The sequence below is a fragment of the Plectropomus leopardus genome, chromosome 14, assembly GCF_008729295.1.
Source record: "Plectropomus leopardus isolate mb chromosome 14, YSFRI_Pleo_2.0, whole genome shotgun sequence".
NCBI lineage: Eukaryota > Metazoa > Chordata > Actinopteri > Perciformes > Serranidae > Plectropomus > Plectropomus leopardus.
In genome coordinates, this window is record NC_056476.1 from 32,581,652 (window position 1) to 32,604,424 (window position 22,773).

A 22,773-nucleotide genomic window follows, 5' to 3' on the forward strand; every position below is an offset into this window, starting at 1 on the left:
CACTGGAAGTGACAGTTGTTGCCTGGCAACACATAAACATTTTCTTTCACGCTGCTTGCTAATCTGTGGAAGCTTGGTCTTCATATTATGCACAGACCAGATGCTTGGTATCATGAACATTTATCTCTGTTTTCAGTGAAATAAGAGTCTATTAACAGACACAGGAAGCCTGTGTGATTCAGATGAGATAGTTTGATCAAACAGTAGACACTCCAGTGTGTGTCCACTTACTGCCATGATCTCTGTCACTTCGAGTTCCGTAACAGACACTGTGTCTGTGTGTGTAGGTGTTAGACTGTGGGTGGTGTCAGACGAGTTTGTGCCTCACTGCACATCCATGTAACATCTGACAGCTGATTCACTCCCAGTACCAGTCAGACGGGATTTCCTCACTCTCAGGGACACAGCAGACTCTGATGGCGCGCACCTCTGCCCGCTGCATGGCTAGTGCTCTCTCGTGCACCGCACAAACAAATCCTCCTACGGCTGGGTCATCGGTATGCCCTGCATGCAGCCCTCGGTCATCACCTCCATCTAGCATCCGCCTTTTTAGTATCCTGCAACAATCCAGAGTGAGAGCTTTCATCTCCGAACCCGTCCCGACTCTCAGCTGAGGGAGCACGGTGCTGTTTTTATTAACAATTTAAATCTTTAATGGAAACAAAGGGAATCTGTGATGGCCTCCATCTGAATCTTCAGGGTGCATTGCTGCTTTCCTCCAACATAAACTTCACCATTTCACACCATACAAACAATCAGCATGCTGCAAACCACCTTTGCTTATCACCATTGTCATCATCCAGAGCAACCCATCACGTAATTGACTACCAACCTCACATGACCCAGGTACACTCTCTACTATCCTCAATAGCACCACCAACTCCCCCTGCAGTAAACCAACATCCAGTGACTGTTCAATAATCCCTGTCATAATCACCACCAGACAAAACACAAAAAGATTAAATGGAATGAATTTTAATCACCTCATACCTGTATATGCACACAAACCACCTGCTAAACCCCAACACAAGAAAACGTCACCACTGACAGTGAATATGGCACTTTTAAATATGAGATTACTTTTAAACAAATATTTTAATGTAAATGACTTAGACAATAATCTTGACTGTATGTTTTTAACTGAGACATGGCTCAGCACGGATGGACCAACTACTCTCATAGAAACTTCACTGCAATATTACAGCTTTTCATTCTCCTCCAGGTCAGGCAGAAAAGAGGGAGGTACAGCAACCATCCTCTCAGCGTCACTTGGTTTTAAACACATTACATTTGATGATTACACATCTTTTGAATATCATTCCATTGTTTTAAGAAACCCCCCCAAAAATGTGTATGTGTGTCTATAGGCCGCCAAAACGATGCACTTCTTTTACTTTCTTTCAGATTTTTCAGATCTTCTATCAACTATCCACACCAATTACAACAGAGTGATTATTTTCGGTGATTTTAATTTGCATGTAAACAATCGATCAGACGTTTTAGCCTTGGAATTTTTAAATTCGCTTAATTGCATGAATTCTATCCAACACGTAACTCACCCCATACATAACAAAGGCCACACATTAGATCTCATAATAACTTCCGGCCTGTCTGCACAGATATCTTCAGTTGTCAACACCCACAATATTATCATAGAGTGCATTTAATAATTTCGCACCTCTTGTTAATGTAATATGACATGCATCTGTTTCCATTATTGCTGTGCATCTCTCCCCCTCTCTCCCTCTCTCTTTCTCTTTCCTTTTTGTCATGATTGTATTTCAACTGTTATTTACGACATCTATTGTTCATCTGTCCTCCTGGAAGAGGAATCCCTCATCATCCTCTGCCGCTCTTCCTGAGGTTTCTTCCGTGTTTTTTTTCCCCGTTACAGGGGTTCTTTTTTGGGAGTTCTTCCTTAGGTGATGTGAGGGTCTAAGGGTAGAGGGATGCCGTAAACTGTAAAGCCCTCTGAGGTAAACCTTGTTTTGTGAAAATGGGCTTTATAAATAAAATTTACTTGACTCCATCATGGGAAAGTGTCAGACCTAATATACATAGGTCTTGGTTAAAATATTTAAATGTGCTACATAAAGTTTAAACTTTAAGACCTGTAGAATGACCAGCTCTCACTTTAGAAATAAATGAGTCATATAATAAGTAGATTATATTAACTTGTGCATTCACACAATTAGGAATTTTCTGCCCCCATTCCTCTCTTGCACTAACTGAAGCAACAGTGTAGCTTTTTACGGTAATACTTTTTAAATATCCTTCAAAGCATTATGCAATGGATCATTTTTAGAGTCAGATGACGCATTTTATGTGAACGTACATGCAGATGGAAGCAGAAAGCCTGGGTTAACAGAGTTTCTAACCAACTACGCGGTACCTGTTATCTCTGACTGAGGCTTTAGCCTTTGTTGAGCCAGTTCATAGAGTTTGGCTCTGTTGAACTGGCTTCTTGGGACAGCCCCCTGGCCCATTTTGGGCCAGTCACAACAATTCACAGTATCTATTGCGTGTCAGGTTTGATGAGATGACTGACCAGTTGAAAAAACCTTTGTGCTTAGTGCAAAATGCCTGATTAAGTCATTTTTGGCCAATGCACCCTCACACCATGGACACAACAGTGGGCATAAACCAAACTAAGTAAAGGTAACAAGTTCTCTTCCCAAATTGTCACATATTGCAGCTTTGTCAATGGACTTCCATGTCTAAATATTATGTTTTAGGTATCCTGCACCTGCTATTGACGTCCAGGGATGCTGCTATAGTGATGTCTACAAGCACATGGTGGGATGATGCTGCACATGGTTATGTTTAGGCAATCCCACCATGTGAAAACCAACGCTGGGATGTCAACAAATACACATGCTGGCATGGATGGTAAGGATTGCACAACAAAGCCACGGATGGTTAGGATGAGGGGAAGGAGGCGCATGTTAAGGTGTAGAAACAAAACATCACATTCTGACAGAAAGCGAACAACAGACTCTCGCATCAAAGTCTGGGTTCAACTTAACCACCTCCCCTCCCACCCCCCTACAGGCACCCTTGTGCTCCTTGTACTGCGTCATTACCAGCAGTGTTTCAGCCTGACACCATCCTGCTTTATTTCAAGCAAAAAGCATGAAATGCCAAAAGCACTGAAGAAGTGGCACTATTATAATAGTTTGGAATGAGAACAGGCTTAAAGAGGATCTGCACTGAGGCATTGTCAAAAAAAACCAAGATGGCTGCAGATGTTGTGAAACATTCTGTTGAAGTGCTATTGACAAATTCTGATAGCAAAAACAGCAACACTTGTTCACAGACATATTGATGATGCTTTACCATAACAGTTAATATCTGCACGTTGTAGCCTGTTTACATGCTCATCAATACATAATATGTTCCATTGCTTTAAATAGTTGTAGATCTATCCATCTGCAGCTGTTGGTAACACCCATTGGAATTAAAAGATTAAATGAGAAGTAGCTAATTTTCATTTTCATATTGGTCTGGTGATACATAACTATATGTTTACCTTGAGAAAGGGGAAGTGGGAAAGCATGTTGGCCGTCCTCTCAGCATTTTGTCCTTCATGAAGGAAGTCCAGCTCTAATGGCATGTTTTTCTTTGCCTCTTCCACCAGCCACATGAAGGAAAAGTCTGGGAAGAGCCAATGGACCATCCTCAACAGCACCTTCAAATCACAAATCAGAATTAGTCTCACTGTCAAGTACGATAAAAAAGGCATGTACATATGATGTTCTGTCAATGGCTAACATTGTATGCCATTTTATACCAGAATAATAGCAATGGATGGGTTTCTGTACTGAAAGGTAATTTCTGGGTAATTCAAGTCCAGTGTTGTAATTACATTACTTAACAAGTAACAAAGTAAGTAAGGCTTTACAATTTCCAAAACAGTAATTTTATTACAGTTACTTATCCAAATGTAATGTGTTTTTTCTTGTCAGATTACATTTATATGCAATCCTCAGCAGATTATGTCATCGACATGCATGCGCGAGCCGGCAGGTCAGAGCGAGGTCATGTTGGCTACTAGCCAAAAAGCATGGAGGGTGAGGATGAGAAGTACGCATTCAGTAGCTGGAGTTATTGTCATTATTTTGAGTTTGCCTCAGTCAAAGATGCACAGAACATTGCTGTCCGTTATAAACTACGTGGGGGGTGCAAAACATTTGCAACCGCAACAAATACAACATCTAATTTGATGAAGCTTCTGACATGGCAACATGACAATGTGGAACTTGTCCCAAAAAAAACAGCGCTATCAGGGAAGCCTCTGCCACTGCCAGTGATGGGTGTACTCTGCAAAACAACAAAAAACTGGATCTAAAATCAAGGAAAACATCCCCCGTGAGTGGAGAAGGTCTGAAGAAGCTTGTAGCTGGGTATATCGTCAAGGAGATGTTACCTATTTCCATGGTTGACTCTTCCTCATTTTCGATGTATCATAGAGAAATTACCCACAAAGAACAATGTCAAACTGCCACAGAGAAAGACATTTTCTGGCTACCTGGAGACAGAATATGCGATGATGGAAGCTAATTTGAAGGCCACACTTGGAGAGATAGACTTTGTTTCCACCACAGCTGACATCTCGACAGCTAACAACAGAAGCTATATGGGTGTCACAGTTCACTGGATTAGCAGATCCACTTTGGAGTTCAACAAGGCCACCTTAGCATGTAAGAGAATCAGAGGCAGGTACATCCCACCACACCCCCAGAGGTGTGCATCTCATACAATGAAATTATTTTCCACAGGTGACGCTGAAAAATACTTAACTTCCAGTGCAGACACCAAGGCTGTGTGTAGGAGGGGTATCGCAAAATGCACAGCTCTTTGGACAAAGGCAAGTTGATCTTCCACAAGGTGGAATTCCTTCTTTGAGGCTGTTTCCAGAATCACAGATTCCCATGAATGACCTGAATAGCATCTGTGTCAAACTGGGAATCAAGTGCCTCAGTGACAAGGAGCCTCAATGACAAGGAGCCCCAACTCCTGCGAGAGTACTGCATCATTATGAGGCCACTTACGGCAGCACTGGACATCTTACAAGGGGATAACTTTTTTTATGGGACTACTTTGTGAATAACAACGAAATATACAGCACAAAACCGACAACGTGGAACAGTACAAGTGCGGGAACAAGGGGATATTAGAAAGATAACCTGGTCCATAAGCATATGAGTGATATGTATGTGTGTGTGTGCGCGCGCGTGTTAGTGGGTAGAAGGACTATCCTTCGAACATATCTATGAAGGAGAACAAGTCAAGTCAAGTACATTTTATTTATAAAGCCCATTATCACAAAACATGATTTGCCTCAGAGGGCTTTACAGCATATGACATCCCTCTGCCCTTAGACCCTTACATTGCCCAAGGACCACAGCAACGGCAAAACCAAGACCACAATCAGGGCGAGCCGGTGGTACAGTATCAGTGCAACCACAGCAAGAGCACGACCAACAGCAGGGTCACAGCACCAGCACAGCTATCACCACTATCAGGCAAAGCCAAGATTGCAGCCAGGATTTGGGAAAACTAGGAAATAAGGGAGCAGGAATGCTCCAGAGAGGCGAAAACACTGTTGATGCTTGATTGTCTGACTGAGAAATGGGTGGTCTGATAAAAGTGTATTATTGCACGGTGATTGTTCTGTATCTAACCAGATGGTGTCAAGATTGGAGGGATTGAGCCATTTTAAAAGATATTTCAAGTGATTTGCCAAATGATAGAGCTCAAAATTTGGGGCTTCTAAACAATCTGTGTATCACTAGTTCAATTAATATTCAATTGAGAATTGAAAAAAAATGATAAATTAAATAATGGGTCGTTTTCTGTTTTTCCTTTTTGAAATGAAAACAAATAAATGAAAATTAGTATTTTTTTACATTATCCCATTTGTTAGTCAGAATCAAATAAAGGAAAGTTGAAATACGGGCCACGGCCGAATTTGATTTTATTATTTAATTTGTCTGATCTGCGCGACCCGGAAGTTCATATATTTTGTCGGCAAAGTTAGAAACTAAGAGGAGAAATGTGACTGGGCAGTTTAGTTTAACACCATGGCCACATTGGGGCCGCGCACATATATTATTAAGGAGCTGTTTGTAGCTGGCAAAACACACTCAGAAATTTCTTCCACACTGCAGCAGATGGGTATCCAGCGATGCCCCAAAATGAGCGTCAGAAGGTTCTGTGCTCAGCACGGACCCAAGCGAAAGGGGCACATATCGGACAGAGAGCTGGAGAGGGCAGTGTATGGCTCAATATGTGAGGTAAGTTTTCTTTTTTGTTTAAGTCTACAGTTAATCAGCTGGCCTGATGTGGCCTGATGTTTTGTCATTTCAAAAAGGAAAAAACGGAAAACGACCTGTTATTTAATTTATTGTTTTTTGATTCTCAATGGAATATTAATTGAATGAATGATACACAGATTCTAAACCCATGTGGAATATTGGTTTTTGGAGAGTGGTGAGTTTTATCCTTGCTGTTTTGTTTTGCCAGTAAAATTTTGAAATGGCTGAGTTTAGGGATATAAACTGGGAGGGGGTGGGAAAGATGGGCATCATTGAAAATAGTTTATTTTTGGTAGAACTGACAATTTGATAGTTGCTATTGTTTCAGAGAGAGAAAGGGAGATTATTCCAGTGAGTTAAATCGACTTGTATTGATTTGAGAAGTGGTGTGAAATTTAGGTTGAACAACTCTGTCAGCTTGGGAGATATATTGCTGTCTAAATATTTAATATTGCTTGTTGGGATGTGATAAGGGGACACTAGGGCTAGCACATCCCTTTCATTCATACCAGTGGGTAAGATGATAGATTTAGACCAGTTCACTGAGTAGCAGGAGATTTTTGAAAAACAATTCATGACTGAAAAGCATTCTAAGCAAACAAACGAATCAATAGCGTCAATAGTGTAGTAGCTATACAACTATAATAAATGGATCAAATTGTATTTTTTCAGGCCATACAGATGTGTTTTACTGGTGTACTGGAAAGGAAAGATGCACTTCTTGCAGCTGCCAGTTGTCCGAAGATCAAACTCCAATGGCTAAGAGATGAGAATAGGAGAGAGCAAGTGAGAGAGCTTCTGATGGCAGTGTGGCACATTTGCACCTGCAGAGGCCCCTGCTGCCACTGCCAGTATGCCTGCTGCCACTGCCAGTATGCCTGCTACCACGACGGATGGTATTTCCTGCTTGGAATATGTGGCACTGGAAATGACCTATGGTGGTAATGCTAGAGAACACACACTTATTATACATTGGGCTGCTGCATATTGTTAAAACCAAAACATGTAAATTTCATGTTACAACAAATTAAAACAGCTTACTGTGTTATATCAAAACACTAAAATTTGCCGCCCCACCACTGAAACGCTGTTAACAGTCTTCGCAATAAAGCCTAATCAAATCTTAAGGCTTTTTGACATAAATGTGTGGTGGACTTGGTAGGAAAATTGAATAAAAGTATAAAAACTGTCATTTCCAATTGTCAGTAGATGGCACTAGTTTAACTACACATGGGCATGTTGACGTCATCAGGCCTGGGCTTTTATCCAGCATGTGAAATTTGGGGTAACAATCCTCAAAATAAAGGATCATCAAGGTCTTAAGGCTTCCTGTCCAAAAACAACATTTTTATAGCAATTATTGAGTCCCAAACATTTTGATCTATATAAGCAGTTGATTACAATCAGCTTTCACTGTACTTGCAGATGAGAATACAGTAAACTTTGTGAAAACCGCTGCATCTGGTAGTATGTTTTAGTTGTCCGTATTTTGAAAGTGACTGTATTTCGCCCCTAATTTATGAAGCCATGCAACCGTATTGTCAACAATACGGTTATGCAAATGTTTCACAATAAAAAGCATTGTGTTAACGACTTAGAAGGATTCTGTCGACAGAAAAATGAACAGGAAATGTTTAGCAAAACAAATATACAGTATGTGTATTTACTCATGCCTGCGACAGATATAGACATTGAATCTGCAGTAAGAGGTGGTGTAATGTCAATATGATTATTAAAAGACCATTTTACTGTACATTTTACTAAAGCTGTGCTGCAGCTGATCAGCAGTCTAGCCACTCCTGAACAGAGATTCTACTGCTCTTGACAGTTCACATGGATGCCGGAAAAAAATTAACAGGTTCCACAACCCACACACACTGCTCACACAAGCAGTGTACCGGGCCTCAGACTTCTCTGTTTCTCTGTGGGGCGACTGAATCCCCCAAATGAAATACAAATCTGCAGCTTTAAATGTAATAATCCCACAAATTTAATAACGTAATAGCAGTTGCTTACTGCAAACGTAATACAAAATTTCCCACAAATGTAATAACTATTACATTTGCAGGGATTTGTTACATTTGTGGAAAGTTGAAAATCTTTAACTTTCAAAATTGTAATAACTTCCCACAAATGTAATATGAAAATGAAAACTGATCTTTGTGGTCATTGTTGTTCGTTTATTAACTCATACACCTGCCAATGGGTTTGAGTCAGTTCATTAGGAAATATTACAGGTACGTGCAATATAGGCTGTGCATTAACAAGTCTACCTTCTACCTTCCCTTGGTTCTCTAGGTTCTTGAATGTTTAGACTGATTAAGCGTTGACGTAATGAAAGCCCATCACATCACCTGCTAACTTTTTTGCTAGCAATCTTCAATCAATCAAACAATTTTCAATCTGTAGAAAGAATAAAAGATTATAATGTCTAGATGAGTGTATTGGTCCAAAAGAAAGTGATTTAATAATCTGTGAAACATTAAAGTAAAATGTCTCTATATTAAAAAGCAAAAACTTGAATATTTATTCATAACAGTCATTCTTTTTTTGAAATAATGAAAACAAAACATTTCTCGGGATTTAAGACAGTCTGACAACTGAAAATTAAAGGCTTGCAAACATTTAAGATTGACATGAAGCTAATCTAAACTGATGTCAATGAATGCAGGCCAGAATCTGATTTCCCCTTTACCTAACTGAAAAATTTTCCAGACAAAAGAAAATACTATATTATATATGTTACAATTACTTTTAATAAAAGTCTTTAAGTTAAGTGTCATCCAAATTCTCATCCTATAAAGCCTTTTAGCCTTTTAGTAGTGCATAGATGCTGAGCCGAGGGCACGTTGCAGTCTTCAACTGCTATGCTAGCTTTAGCCGCCATTGTCTAATTTGGCCCGCCATAATCTCAGTGGAGCGGGACTGTTAATAAAGAGCCTTATTAAATTACTGTTGGATTATTTTTAGTAGAGGCAGAGATATGCAGCAGAACATCAGACACAAAAAGTGAAACTGAACTATTCATTCTGCTGGGCCTAAAACTCTCTTTCACTTACAAAAATCTGCAAATACCTCCTCATCTATTGAGTGACACCACAAATACAGTGATACAAACCCCCGCCACAGATAAACTGGCAATCTGTGGGAAACACTGCTATTATATATATTGCTCCTATGAATTACACAACTAAAACATAAAACAAAGTCATGTATAACTCTTAAGTTTTGATGAATTAGCTGCATTGCCTCCCACTCAAGCTGCCATCGCTGCTACCCGCATCACATGACTCTCCATCTATCTTTATTTTTATCATATTATTTTTGACACTGAGAATTTTGTTGTTTTTGTTTATTATGGACAAACAACTTCTAACTCTTTTTTGGTCCTGGAAGTGGGATCCCTCCTCAGTTGCTCTCCCTGAGGTTTCTTTCATTTTTCCCCATTAAAGGGTTATTTAGGGGGAGTTTTTCCTTTTCTAAATCAAGGGTCTAAAGAGAGAGGATGTAATTTGCTGTAAGAATTGTAAAGCCACTTGAGGCAAATATGTGACTTGTGATATTGGGCTACATAAATAAAATAGATTTTTTTATGTCTTCATTTTTCTTGTGTTGCATTATTGCCAGTTGCATGTTAGGTTATTGAGAGAGAATGACGTACATCATATCTGAGGCCAGTAAGTCACAAGTCTGTGTCTCAGACACAAAAACACTTATTTCTAAGTATTTTAACAGACACAGACTCACCTCCATCACCACTATGTCCCTGGAGCTCTGTCTCTGGACTTTGGGGTGTTGGACCTTGATTGCCACTGTCCTCCCATCAAGCAGCATTGCCTTGTGGACCTGGGCTAAGGAGGCTGCACCCTGAGGCTTCTCCTCAAAGGAGATAAATAACTCTGAAAGCTGCAGAAGAGACAGAGATGCAGAAGAGTGGGATAAATCATAGGGTAAACAGAATAAAAAATGTTAGGGAAAAGGATGTGGAGTTGGGAATTCAATCATCAATCTAACCATCTCTACTTACAAGCTCCTATAGGTTTCTACACAACTGAGGAAGGCTACCCATATTAGATCAATCAATCAATCAATCAATCAATCAATCAATCAATCAATCAATCAAGCAGTCAGTCAGTCAGTCAATCAATCAATAATGTATTCATTACATGGAATTATAAACTTTTGCATTGTAAGCTTTATTATAAGACTGCATTATCTCATCTATCAAATTCATCAAAGAGAATCACACAGCGGTGATGTCAGAGTTGTAACGGCATGGCTGCAAAATGAAAGGAACGTTTGATATTGAAGTCAACTGTCTACAGTCATATTGTGGCTGGTCTACCAATAGAAAATAAAACCTAAAAATTTGACAAGTTTTTATAGCGGGCCTGGGTAATGAGAATAAAACTGTTGATTCAGCACGTCTAATTAGGAGAGGAGGCTGGTAAAGGTGAAATGTGTAGAGACAAAATTGTCCTTTACCTTATAGTATATTAAAATGAATCACCTTATATGTCTCACTGGCACCAAAACTCCTGTCTACATCTCAACACTAAAAAAAACTGTATGCATGTTTTCTCTCAGCAGCCAGCAGAGGGCCAGCAACCATTTGTTTTAGTCAATGGAGAGAGACTGGATGTGGTGGAACAGTTTAAGTATCTTGGTGTAGTCTTTCATTCATATCTTAAATTTAAGGAACATGTACAAAAATTTTAGTTTAGTTTAGTTAAACCTGTCAAAGATAAAGTCTCTATTCAAGAATACACTCAAAATTTTAGATAGGAAACCTTTACATTTTCATTACTACAACATCCAAAGTAAGTATAACATTTTAGATATCGATAGTTATCAGACATTCTTGGATGTCTGATTTGTTTTTAAGGTTTTGAATGGGCTTGCCCCCCCACTATTAAATGATTTAATGTAGAAAAAAAAAGAATGAACACTAGGGCGCTAACTAGGGGAAACTGTAATATACTGAGGCGTAGGACTAAATTTAGTCAAGTGGTGGTGTCTGTTATAGGCGCACATTCATGAAATAAGATACCAGCACATATTAGGGACTGTGACAACTGACAAAAGTCTAGCCACTGTAACAAAAAACACAAAACCCCAAGACATAGGTTGAAAACAAACCGTTCATGTACCCATACATAATAGCTTTCTCCTCTGTTGCCTGTTCCCCAGGACTTTTTGTGGGGGGTGGGCAAATGTGTCCGTTTGTGATGTGTTGAGTGTGTTGACTGTTCTATGACCTGTCTGTGTAACTGTTTTTTGTGGTGGACTACGAATGAAATTTAGCAATTGCGCTAATTCCAGCGTATTTACATTGATGCTTACTGCTGATATGTTGATTAATGCGCACGGTCCTAACTCAGAGAACTTAATAAATAAAATAAAATATATAAATACATAGTAACAGACCATGATTTAAATTTGCAAAGTTGCAGTTACTTTCACATCAAGTGGGAATGACAATCCCCCACATTAAAACTACACCAGCTTGCTTCTCATTTTCAGTATCTGGTAGATTGGGTTTGAAAATATCCAGATTCTGTCTGGTTAGATATTTAAGCATTCAATCTGAGTAAACCTTGCTAGCTAGTCACCCTTTTATCCTTAATTGGAAAAAAAGATAGGTTAGACATAGATTCAACATGAATCATTCCAATACAAAAAAATCTTTTCTACCAGGGATGACAGATATATATAAAGATGCAGGTATTAAAATTTTTAATGTAGGGTGCATGTTATGACATTCTAAGGCTAGACAGGATGTAAATATGAAGATGCAACAGAAATCATTACATTCCCCTTACACCTTCAAGATGGAAGTCCCCAGCAGTGTTAATTTGGTTAACGAAAACTATGACGAAAATTATTCGTCAACAACCTTTTTTCCCATGACAAAAATGAGATGATGATGAGCTAAAAATAGATCTTAATAATAAAAACTATGACAAAATCTAAGTTTTATTGTCGTTGATGAGATGAAAATGTTAGTGGCTTATTGTCAGACATTCAAAATGAGAGGAGAGGAGAACAGAATGGCCAACAACAGCTGTGCGTGCAATTGTTTTCTGATGCAGCATGAGCAACAGTATGAATGGAGTGGTGGCGGGCTGGACACTCCAGTAAATAGTCAGCACCAGAAGGTTTGGTCAGGCTGCAAACACTCACACTGGACCAGCCAGCTGTTGGTGCTAGTTGTGAGGCTTAGTTCAGCAGTAAAAAAGTAGCCGTGTGTGTCTGACTACGGATGATGGAGCTGTTATCTGTATCTCTGGAGTTTGTTAGCTGTAGCAGAGGCTGTTAACATTTAGCGCCATTAGTTAGCCGGTGAACCCCTGCAGGGTGAGCAGCAGCCAGCCGCTGTCCTCTCTACATATCTGTTCTCTGCACATCGTCTGACAGGTAGGAGGCTCGTTATCTGAGAGTAGCTCTGCTGTATATAAACCATCGGAACTTTCTTTGACAGCTCCGAAGTTTCATTTTAATCAGCGATTCTGTGAGAGGACCTGAGTGTCAACATCCAAACTAACATTCTGCAGATTTAGAAAAAAAATCAGGCTGTAATAAAGTTACTTTTCTGCCTCTTAACAGTTACACCAATAAGTCAGAGTTTACAGTTAATCTGGGTAATCCCAGTTGTCTGAAATTAGTTATTTGTTCCTATCAAAATGTTTGAGGCCATAAATAATGATTTTGAGCTTTTCAAATGATGATCAGTGACTGGTGCCTGTAAATCATCCTTTAAACCTGTGAAAAACTCTGATGGAGAAATGCAAGTTGTGTAGAAATTATTTATAGTTGTATTTAAAAAAATAACATTTAAATGACATTTTTATACAACCTGTCACCTTGATTATTATTCATGGGACCTGTATTAGACTGGCTGGATAAGTTTAAATAGAAAAATGACACCTTGAATAAAACTTGACTAAAATGTCATTAATTTTTGTCGACTAAAATGTCATGAATTTTCATCGACTTAAACTAGACTAACACTATGAAGGATAAAAATGACTAAAACTAATAAGCATTTTCGTCACAAGACTAAAACTAAAACTAAATCTAAAATAGCCGCCAAAATTAACACTGGTCCCCAGGCAAATCATACCCAGCATCATTTCTTCCTGTTGAGCACATTGCGGGAAGATGTGTAGTAAACTGTGCATCTTTGCAAGAAAGTTGAAAAGATAACTGTAGTCATGCCACTTGCCTCATGCCACTACATGGTTTTTAAGAGTTAGGATAGTGTACTAAGCTCCTTATGGCCAAGACTGAAGAGGTGGTGTATGTATGAACAAAAGTGTATGAAAGAGTTGAAACAAAATTAAGACTGCAAGCAGCGATGAAAGTACCATCGCACCCCCATCCCCATGCATGTCGGGGCTCCTTGCGGTAAGGTATGATTATGCATGCAGAGAGTTTGGACCCTGGGGTGAAATATTTCACATGGTGTAGTATTTCCAGCGGCCACTAGGTGGCAGCAGAGGGGACACAATTTATAAGTCATCTTGGTGTCCATCGTTTATCAACCAAACCATATAAATATCATGTAAATCCAATGACAATTGTTCCTCAAGGCTTACTTCCTGTTGCGATTTGGTGGCGCTATTACAACTAATGAAAATTGTCATACAGATGTGTTCAGGGTGGGACGCTTATCAAACCTATGAAGTTTCAAGCAGATTGGACAACGTACACCAAAGTTACAACAATTTCCTGTTGTATGGCGAGATATCAAAATTGTACACCATGTAACGGAAAACCGTAAAAGTTTTGAACAGATTGCAATAACTCTTCATCACCAAGGGTTTGAGAATAAACACACCAATTCTTAAGTCAATCAGATTAATCCTGTAGGACAGGATGGCAAAAGAGGCCAAAAATTGCCAAAAATGAGCACATAATACAAGATGGCCGACTTCCTGTTGGGTTTGGGGGATGGGTCCAAGAGGCTTTTTTGTGCATTTTGGCATGATACATAAGTATACCAAATTTTGTTGATGTAGATATAACTTTATGTGAACTTACCATACACGTGAGGTGGTGCTGTGGAGCCTTTTGCCACACCCGTTTTCCGAAAACACCAAAATACGAAATTTTTCACCAGGCTGGAGGTGCGTACCAAGATTCAGGATTTTTTTGTGCATGTTTAGACCTCTAAATATGCAATTCTTTTGGCGGAAAAATAATAATAATAATTAAAGCTGCAAACAGCGATGAACCCCCACGAAAGTTGGGCTACTAGCAGGACTCAGAGTGACGCGATCGTTCATTCGGAGAACGAAGTCGGAGAAAGTACGCAGAGAGTTTGGACCCTTAAGTGAGATATTTCACATGGTGTAGTACTTCCTGTGGCCACTAGGTGGCGATGGATGCCACACAAAATCTACGTCAGCTTGGTCTACAAATGATGTAGACCAAGCTATGTAAATTTCATGTAAATCAAAGGATATTTATGTTACAAAGCTTACTTCCTGTTGCCAGCAGGTGGCGCAGTGAGTATCACAATGACATGTTGATGTGATCAGGGCTGCATCTTGATTGCACCTGTAAAATTTGGGACCAATCGGTTGATGCAAAATGAAGTTAGAACAACTTCCTGTTTGGTGGTGGAGACCATGTTGCCATGGCAACAATGTTCATGACAAACCTGTGACATTGCAAGGACGCATCATCAAGGTCTCAAAGCTTTTCTTACTAAGTTTGAGTTGAATAGGGTCAACCTGTAAGGAGGTGCACGTAAAAAAAAAAACAACATATAACTCCCTATCTTCAGTAGGTGGTGCTGTGATGATTACTCAATTGAGCCATGCAGCTTACTCCCATCAAGCGTGAGAAGTTTGGGGCAGATCGGATGATGTTTGGCTGAGTTACAACAACTTCCTGTTTCATGGAAACATCAAAATTAGAAAACCAAGCCACGCCCACATGGTGTGACGAAAAACTCAATTTTTTAAATCAGTTGTTATGTCACATGTCTTAAGGTCTTAGACACCACATTTGAAGTCAATTGGGTTAAATCTGTAGAAGATATACATCAAAGAAGAACACGTGATTTTCACGTCATTTCCTGTAACCAGCAGGAGGCACCATAAGAAATGGTAATGCTCATCATGTAGGTGTTCAGCTTCATCTAACAGGTGAGGTTTGGTGAAGATTGGACCATGTCCCTCAGAGTTATAAACTACTTCCTGTTTACTTCCTGGTTCATGGCAAGACATGAAATTGTTTGGCCCATTAACACCTACAGGGTGTGATGAAAGCTCACGGATGTAGTAATTTTTGATGTCCCAGGCCTTCTGAGAGGATGTTTAAATTTTGAAGTCAATCTGATTAAATCTGTAGAACTAGTTTAAAAGATTATGAGCCCTCTGAAAGGCCAAAAATACACCAAAATTCCAACTTTAAATTAAAATGGCCAACTTCCTGTTAGTTTTATGGTATGGCCCCAAGAGACTTTTTTGCAGGTATTGGGGTGTTGCACACACCTCCAAAGCTTCACAGCTCGAGGTAAAATGTGCTGCGCGGGCTGCTTCGTTGAAAATCAGTAGGGGGCGCAACTGAAATCCTCCCACCCACACCAAGACCAATAAAATATCAAATTTTTCACCAGACCTGATAAGTCTGCAAAGTTCCATGACTTTTTGAATAAATTAAGGCCCTCAAAAAGGCAATTCATTTGAGAAAATAAAATAATAATAATAATAATAATAATAATAATAATAATAACAACAACAATAATAATAATAATAACAGTAAGAAAAAGAAGAAGAATTCCTTCAGTTTCAAAAGGAGCCTTGTACCATTCAGCGCTTGGGCCAGAATAATAATAATAAGAAGAAGAATTCCCAAGATTTCAAGAGGGTCCTCGCACCATTCAGTGCTCGGGCCCTAATTAAAGCTGCAAGCAGCGGTGAATGGGCCCTCGCACCCCCACGCAACTCCGGGTAACTGGTGTGACTCCAACTGCCCCGATCTTTAACTGCAGTGAAAGTCAGAAAAGTATCACATGTTGATCTGTTTTGGGCCGCAACCTGTTAACACCTGTAAAATTTGGAGCCAATCGGTTATTGCAAACTGAAGTTAAAGAAGCTTCCTTTGGTGGTAAATACTGCATTGCCACAGCAAATGCGTCCATTTAAAACATATGATCTTCACAAGGAGGCATCATGAAGGTCTTACACCAGCTTTTGTTACCAAGTTTGAGTTGAATGTGGTCAACCTGTAAGGGTATGCAACTAAAAATGTAAATCATGTAAATTTCTGGTTCCAGTAGGTGGCGGTATGGCTACAAGTCAAGTGAGCCATGCGGATGTGTTCAACTCTGTACTCTTATCAAGCATGAAAAATTTGGGGAAGATTGGACAATGTCTGGCTGAGTTACAACAACTTCCTGTTTCATGGCAAAGTTAGATATTTCATGTGGAGTAATACTTCCTGTGGCCACAAGGTGGAGCTAGAGACCACACAAAATGTAAGTCATCTTGGTCTACATAATTTGCACACCAAACCATGTAAATGTCATGTAAATTAAAGTACAGTTGTGTTAAGAGGCTTACTTCCTTTTTCCAGTTGGTGGCGCTATGATTATCATACTTAATTGACATGTTGATGTTTTCAGGGCTGCACCTTGATCACACCTGTAAAATTTGGGGCCAATCGGTTGATGCAAAGTGAAGTTACAGCAACTTCCTGATTGGCGGCGAAGACCATGTTGCCATGGCAATGATGTTCATGACAAACCTTTGACGTGATTTTCATGTCATTTCCTGTGGCCAGTAGGAGGCGTTAAAAGAAATGGTAATGCTTATCATGTAGATGTGTTCAGGGTGGGACTGTCATCCAACAGGTGAGGTTTGGTGAAGATTGGACCATGTCCCTCAGAGTTACTTCCTGTTTACTTCCTGGTTCATGGTGAGACATGGAAATGTTTGGCATATAAACGCCCATACGGTGTGACAAAAACTCACGTATCTAACTTTTGATGTCCCAGGCCTTCTGAGAGGATGTTTAAATTTTGAAGTCAATCGGATGAAATCTGTAGGACTAGTTCGAAAAGTAATGACCCCTCTGAAAAGCCAAAACTGCACCAAAATTGCACTTTAAATTCAAAATGGCTGACTTCGTGTTGGGTTTACAATATGGCTCCAAGAGACTTTTTCATTTGTCTTGGCGTGTGCCGGCCAATTTTTGTAGTTGTAGATGAAATGGCCTTTGGGGGCTCCTCCGTAGAAAGTGTCTAGGGGGCGCTCATAAGCCATTTTTATAGGTCCAAGCCTGAGACCTATATAGACCTAAATATTGACAAGTTCATCACTTTTGACAAGGCTGCAAAGTTTCATGAGTTTTGGCGCATATTAAAGCCCTCTGAAAGCAAATTTATTTCAAGGAATAACAATAATAATAATTAATGCTGCAAGCAGCGGTGAACGGGCCCTTGCACCCCAATGCAAGTCGAGGCTACTGGCAGGACTCTGAGGACTCTGAGTGATGCAATCATCCATTTTAGTGAAAGTCTGAAAAAGTATACAGAAAGTTTGGACCCTTGAGTGAGATATTTTACATGGTAAATTACTTCCTTTGGACACACAAAATCGACGCCATCTTGGTCTACATCATTTGTAGACCAAACAATGTAAATTTCATGAAAATCAAAAGATACTTGTGGTACGAGGCATACTTCCTGTTGCCAGTAGGTGGCAACAGGTAGTGAGTATGATAATTCAATGACTTCTTGATGTGCTAAGGGCTGCAGCCTGACCACAACTGTGAAATCTGGGGCCAATCGGTCGATGCAAAGTGAAGTTATAACAACTTCCTCTTTGGCGGCAACCACTGGGTCTCCATGGCAACAACATTCATGGTAAACCTAAAGCATGTAATTTCCATGACATTTCATGTTGCCAGTAGGGGGCACTATAAATAATGGTAACAGTTGTCATGTAGATGTGTTCAGGGCAAGACTGTCATCATACGTGAAGTTTGGTGCAGATTGGACCATGTCCCTCAGTTATAAACTACTTCCTGGTTAATGGCGAGACATGGAAATGTTTGGCTCAGTGACGGCCACACAATGTGACGAAAACTTTTGATGTCCAGGGCCTTCTGAGAGGATGTATAGATTTTGAAGTCAATCGGATGAAATCTGTAGGAGAAGGTCCTAAAATTGTGACCCCTGAAAATGGCCAAAAATACATCAAAATTGCACATTCAGTTCAAAAGTGCGGACTTCCTGTTGGGTTTAGGGTATGTTTTTGTAGGTCTTGGGCTGTTACACATGCCTCCCAAGTTTTGTAGCTCTAGGTGAAATGTACCACAGGGGCTGCTTCGTTGAAATCTCTACGGTGCGCTACAAAACCATTTTAGCACACGTGCAAAAAGAATTACATCAGATATCACATTTTAGGACTTCTGAGTGTGTGTGCCACATTTGATGAGTTTTGGTGCATGTTTTGCCCCTTACAAAGTGCTTCCAGTTTTATGGCGATTAATGCGTAACTTTGGCAATGACGTTTGATGAAAACTCAAAAGTTTAATTTCTGTGCATCATGAAGGTCTTTACAGTATTCTAATTGAATATGAGGTTAATTGAGTTAACCTGCTACAGGGGAAAAATCAAAGAGTAATAAAAGTAACTTCCTGCTACCAATTGGTGGCACTATGACTAAGATTCAAAATTGCATTGCAGATGTCTTCAGGCATGGACTCTTATCAAATCTGTCAAATTTTGTAAAGATCTGACCATCTGGGGCGATGTTACAACAGTTTTTGACGTCATGTTGAAACATCGAAAATGTCCACCCCACCGTGGGAATGCCTTTCAATGAAAACTCATAATTTTCATTTTTAAGCACCATCAACATCTTAAGGAGTTTTTGAAAACATTTTAAGATCAATCGAGTCAACCTGCTAGGAGCTGGACGTCTTAGTGCAAAACCTTGTCTTTCCTGTACTAATAGGTGGCGCTCTCATTATTGCTTAAAATTGTCATATAGATGTGTTCAGGGCAGGACTCCTATCAAACGTGAAGTTTGGGTCATATTGGACCCTTTACAGCAAAGTTACATACCACTTCCTGTTTACTTCCTGGTTCATGGTAGAACATGCAAATTAGATGCCTCATACGGATCACACGGTGTGATGAAAACTCATGACTTGAACAACTTTTGCTGTCAAAGGTCTTATGAAGGTAGCCATAACATTTGAAGTCAATCTGATGAAAGCTCTAGGACAAGTTCTCAAGATAACGACCCCTGAAAATGGCCAAAAATACACCAACATTACAACTTCAAATCAAAATGGCTGACTTCCTGTTGGTTTTACAGTATGGTCCCAAGAGACTTTTTTTGTAGGTACTGGGGTGTTGCACTGGCCTCCAAAGTTTCACAGTACGGTGCTCGGGCCCTAATAATTCCTAATAACAATAATAAATAAAGCTGCAAGCAGCGATGAACAGGCCCTCGCCCCTCCGCACACATTGGGGCTACTTGCTAGACGACGACTGATGCGTCTGTGTCTCTCTGAGAAACGGCAACACTCGCACAGCAGTGATTTAGTGTTTCCTCCATGTAGTGCTAAGGCTGGAGATGAGCTAATTCACTTTAGCAGGTGTGTGTGTGTGTGTGTGTGTGTGTGTGTTGTGTGTGTATGCGTTGTGATTTGCCATTGCTGCTTTAATATAACGTCCCTAGGAGGGTCTGAAAAACTGCTAAATACAATAAAGTCAGCTGGTTGGTAGTGCTCTCCTGTACCCTAGAACCTGAAGTCATCTTGTACGTTTGCAGAAAGATGAGGCCATTGTTTTTAAACATAACAGTATGTATTTCAATGTTGCTTACTGTAAAAACACTCTGAGTGACTGCACCGCTGTCCACTATTCTGCAGCGCTCTCTGTCACAATGTCGTGAGAGTAGTATAACAATGGAGAGCGCACTCTGACTTTGTCTCTCTCTGACTCTTTCTCTCTCTGCCATAGGTGTAAAACAAAGAGGCAGACAGCCTGTGTGATTGAAGGAGGCTGAAGTTGCTCTAATCTGCTGCTTTCACAGAGCAGAGAGGAGGGTCAACAATTGAGTAAGAGCTCTATCTGCTGGACAACTTTAGAATGCAACTGTTTCTAAAACACTGCTGCCTTATATGGTCTGTGAAGTCTGTGAGTTTTCCTATCAGCGCATATGGGAAAAAATATTAGCCGAGGCTGATTTGCTGTATTTTGTCTGTATAAGGCCTATATCGGGGGTAATACTGGTACACTGAAAAATCAGTCGGGCTCTAGCAGAAATGGCAAAAAATTGCCCAAAATTTTTTAAAAAATTAAAATTGGTGGACTTTCTGTTGCGTTTAGGGCATGGCTCCAAGAGGCTTTTTTGTAGGTCTTGGGCTTTTACACATGTTTTCCAAGTTTTGTCGTTCTAGGTTAAACGGTTTGCAGGGGCTGCTTCATTGAAAATTAGTAGGTGGCGCTACAGAGCACATTTTGGCACATCACAGCCAAAAAGATCATATCAAATATCACAATTTAGGACTTTTGATATGTATTCCACATTTTGGTGAGTTTTTAACCATCCTTAGCACCTCAAACACAACTTCCTGTTTCATATAGAGACGGGGGAGAACGGTAACAGCGTTTGATGAAATCAAAAACTGGTCACAATATAACGTCACCAACTTTAGGAAGTACTATGGTCCGAATGTGAAGTCGATCAAAGGAAATCTGTAGGACTTGATCGTTTTTGAAAGGAGGCTAAAATTACAAAAAAAAATATCAAAATTTTAATTAAAATGGCGGACTTCATGTTGGGGTTAGGGCATGGCTCCAAGAGGCTTCTTTGTAGGTCTTGGTCTTGTACACATATTTCCCAAGTTTCATTGCTCTAGGTTTATCGGTCCACGGGTACGGCTTCATTTAAATTTTTGTAGGGGCCGCTGGAGAACCATTCTCAATGGAACTTCAATTAAAAAAAAATTAAAAAATCATATCAGATATCACATTTGAGGATTTCTGATGGATCTAAAAAAAATCGGTGTGTTTTCATGCATGCCTTGCCCTTCTTAAAGTGTTTTCTTTTTTACGGCGAATAGTATGTTACTATGGCAACAGCGTGTGATGAAATCACAAAAGTATTTTTTCACTGTATCATGAAAATCTTTGCAGTATTTTGAGATGAGGTCGCTGGGGGTAATCTGCTCTCGGGGAAACATCAAAGAACACAAATACATCAAAAAAGTAACTTCCTGTGACCACTCGGTGGTGCTATAACTGTGATTCATAATTCCACTGCAGGTGTCTTTAGGCTTGGACTCTCATAAAATGTGCGAAATTTTGTTAAGATCTGACCATCTGGGGTCAAGTTATGACAGTTTTTGATGACATGTTGCAACATCAAAATTTGCCATGGCACTGCAGTACGCCATTCAGTGAAAATGGACAATATTACTTTTACAACATCACCAACATCTTTATGATTTTTTGACACAATTTTGAGAGCAATCAAGTCAACCTGCTAGGAGCTGGACCTCTTCGTGTAAAACTTTGTCTTTTCTGTGCCAATAGGTGGCACTCTCATTGGGGCTGGCATTTAGGGGGCGCTACTAAGCTCATATTTTGAAAACTATACACGACACCTATAAAATACAAAAAATTTAATTAGTAAGCATGCCAAATTTCATGAGTTTTTGAGTATGATAAAGCCCTCAACAAAGCGATTCATTTGACGAAATAATAATAATAATAATAATAATAATAATAATAATAATAATAATAATAAAAAACTAACCAATTACAATAGGGTCCTCACTCCATTTGATGCTCGGGCCCCAATAATAATTCCTTGCATTCCAAGAGAGTCCTCACATCGTTAAGTGCTTGAGCCCTAATAATAATTCCAAAAATTTCAATAGGGTGCTCCCACCCGTTCAGGGCTCGGGCCCTTATAATTCCTTCAGTTTCAAGAGGGCCTTCGTCTAATATTAATAATTAAAGCTGCAAGCAGCGATGAACAGGCCCTCGCACCCTAACGTATGTCGGGGTTCTGGTGGGACTCCAGCTAATGCGCTCGTTCATTTCTGTGAAAGTCGGACAATATATGCAAAGAGTTTGGACCCTAGAGTTAGCTACTTCACATGGTGTAGTACTTCCAACAGCCAGTAGGTGGCAGCGGAGGAGAGACAAATTCCACATCATCTTTGCCTACGTCATTTGCTGAAACCATGAAAATATCATGAAAATACAATGATAATTGTCTCTCAAGGCGTATTTCCTGACAGTAGGTGGCACTATGACTCGTAAGTATTGTCATATAGATGTGTTCAGGGCAGGACCCTAATAAATCTTTTGAGGTTTCAGGCAGATCGGACAATGTACACCAAAGTTACAACAACGTTCTGTTTTCTTGCGAAATATCAAAGTTTTACGCCAGATAACAGGAAAACCTTGCATGAA

At 39.8% G+C, this 22,773-nt stretch overlaps 1 protein-coding gene across 4 annotated transcripts in view; it reads right to left on the reverse strand.

Moving 5' to 3' along the window:
- The window catches only part of adck1 (aarF domain containing kinase 1), a 164,916-nt gene that overhangs the window by 59,396 nt on the left and 82,747 nt on the right, over positions 1–22,773 (reverse strand). For all 4 annotated transcript variants that reach the window (XM_042501498.1, XM_042501497.1, XM_042501500.1 and 1 more), the window contains exons 5-6: positions 10,065–10,223; positions 3,530–3,688 (exon numbers count right to left, since the gene is read on the reverse strand). In XM_042501498.1, the coding sequence (XP_042357432.1) occupies positions 3,530–3,688; positions 10,065–10,223 (318 nt within the window). The remainder of the gene's footprint in view (positions 1–3,529; positions 3,689–10,064; positions 10,224–22,773) is intronic.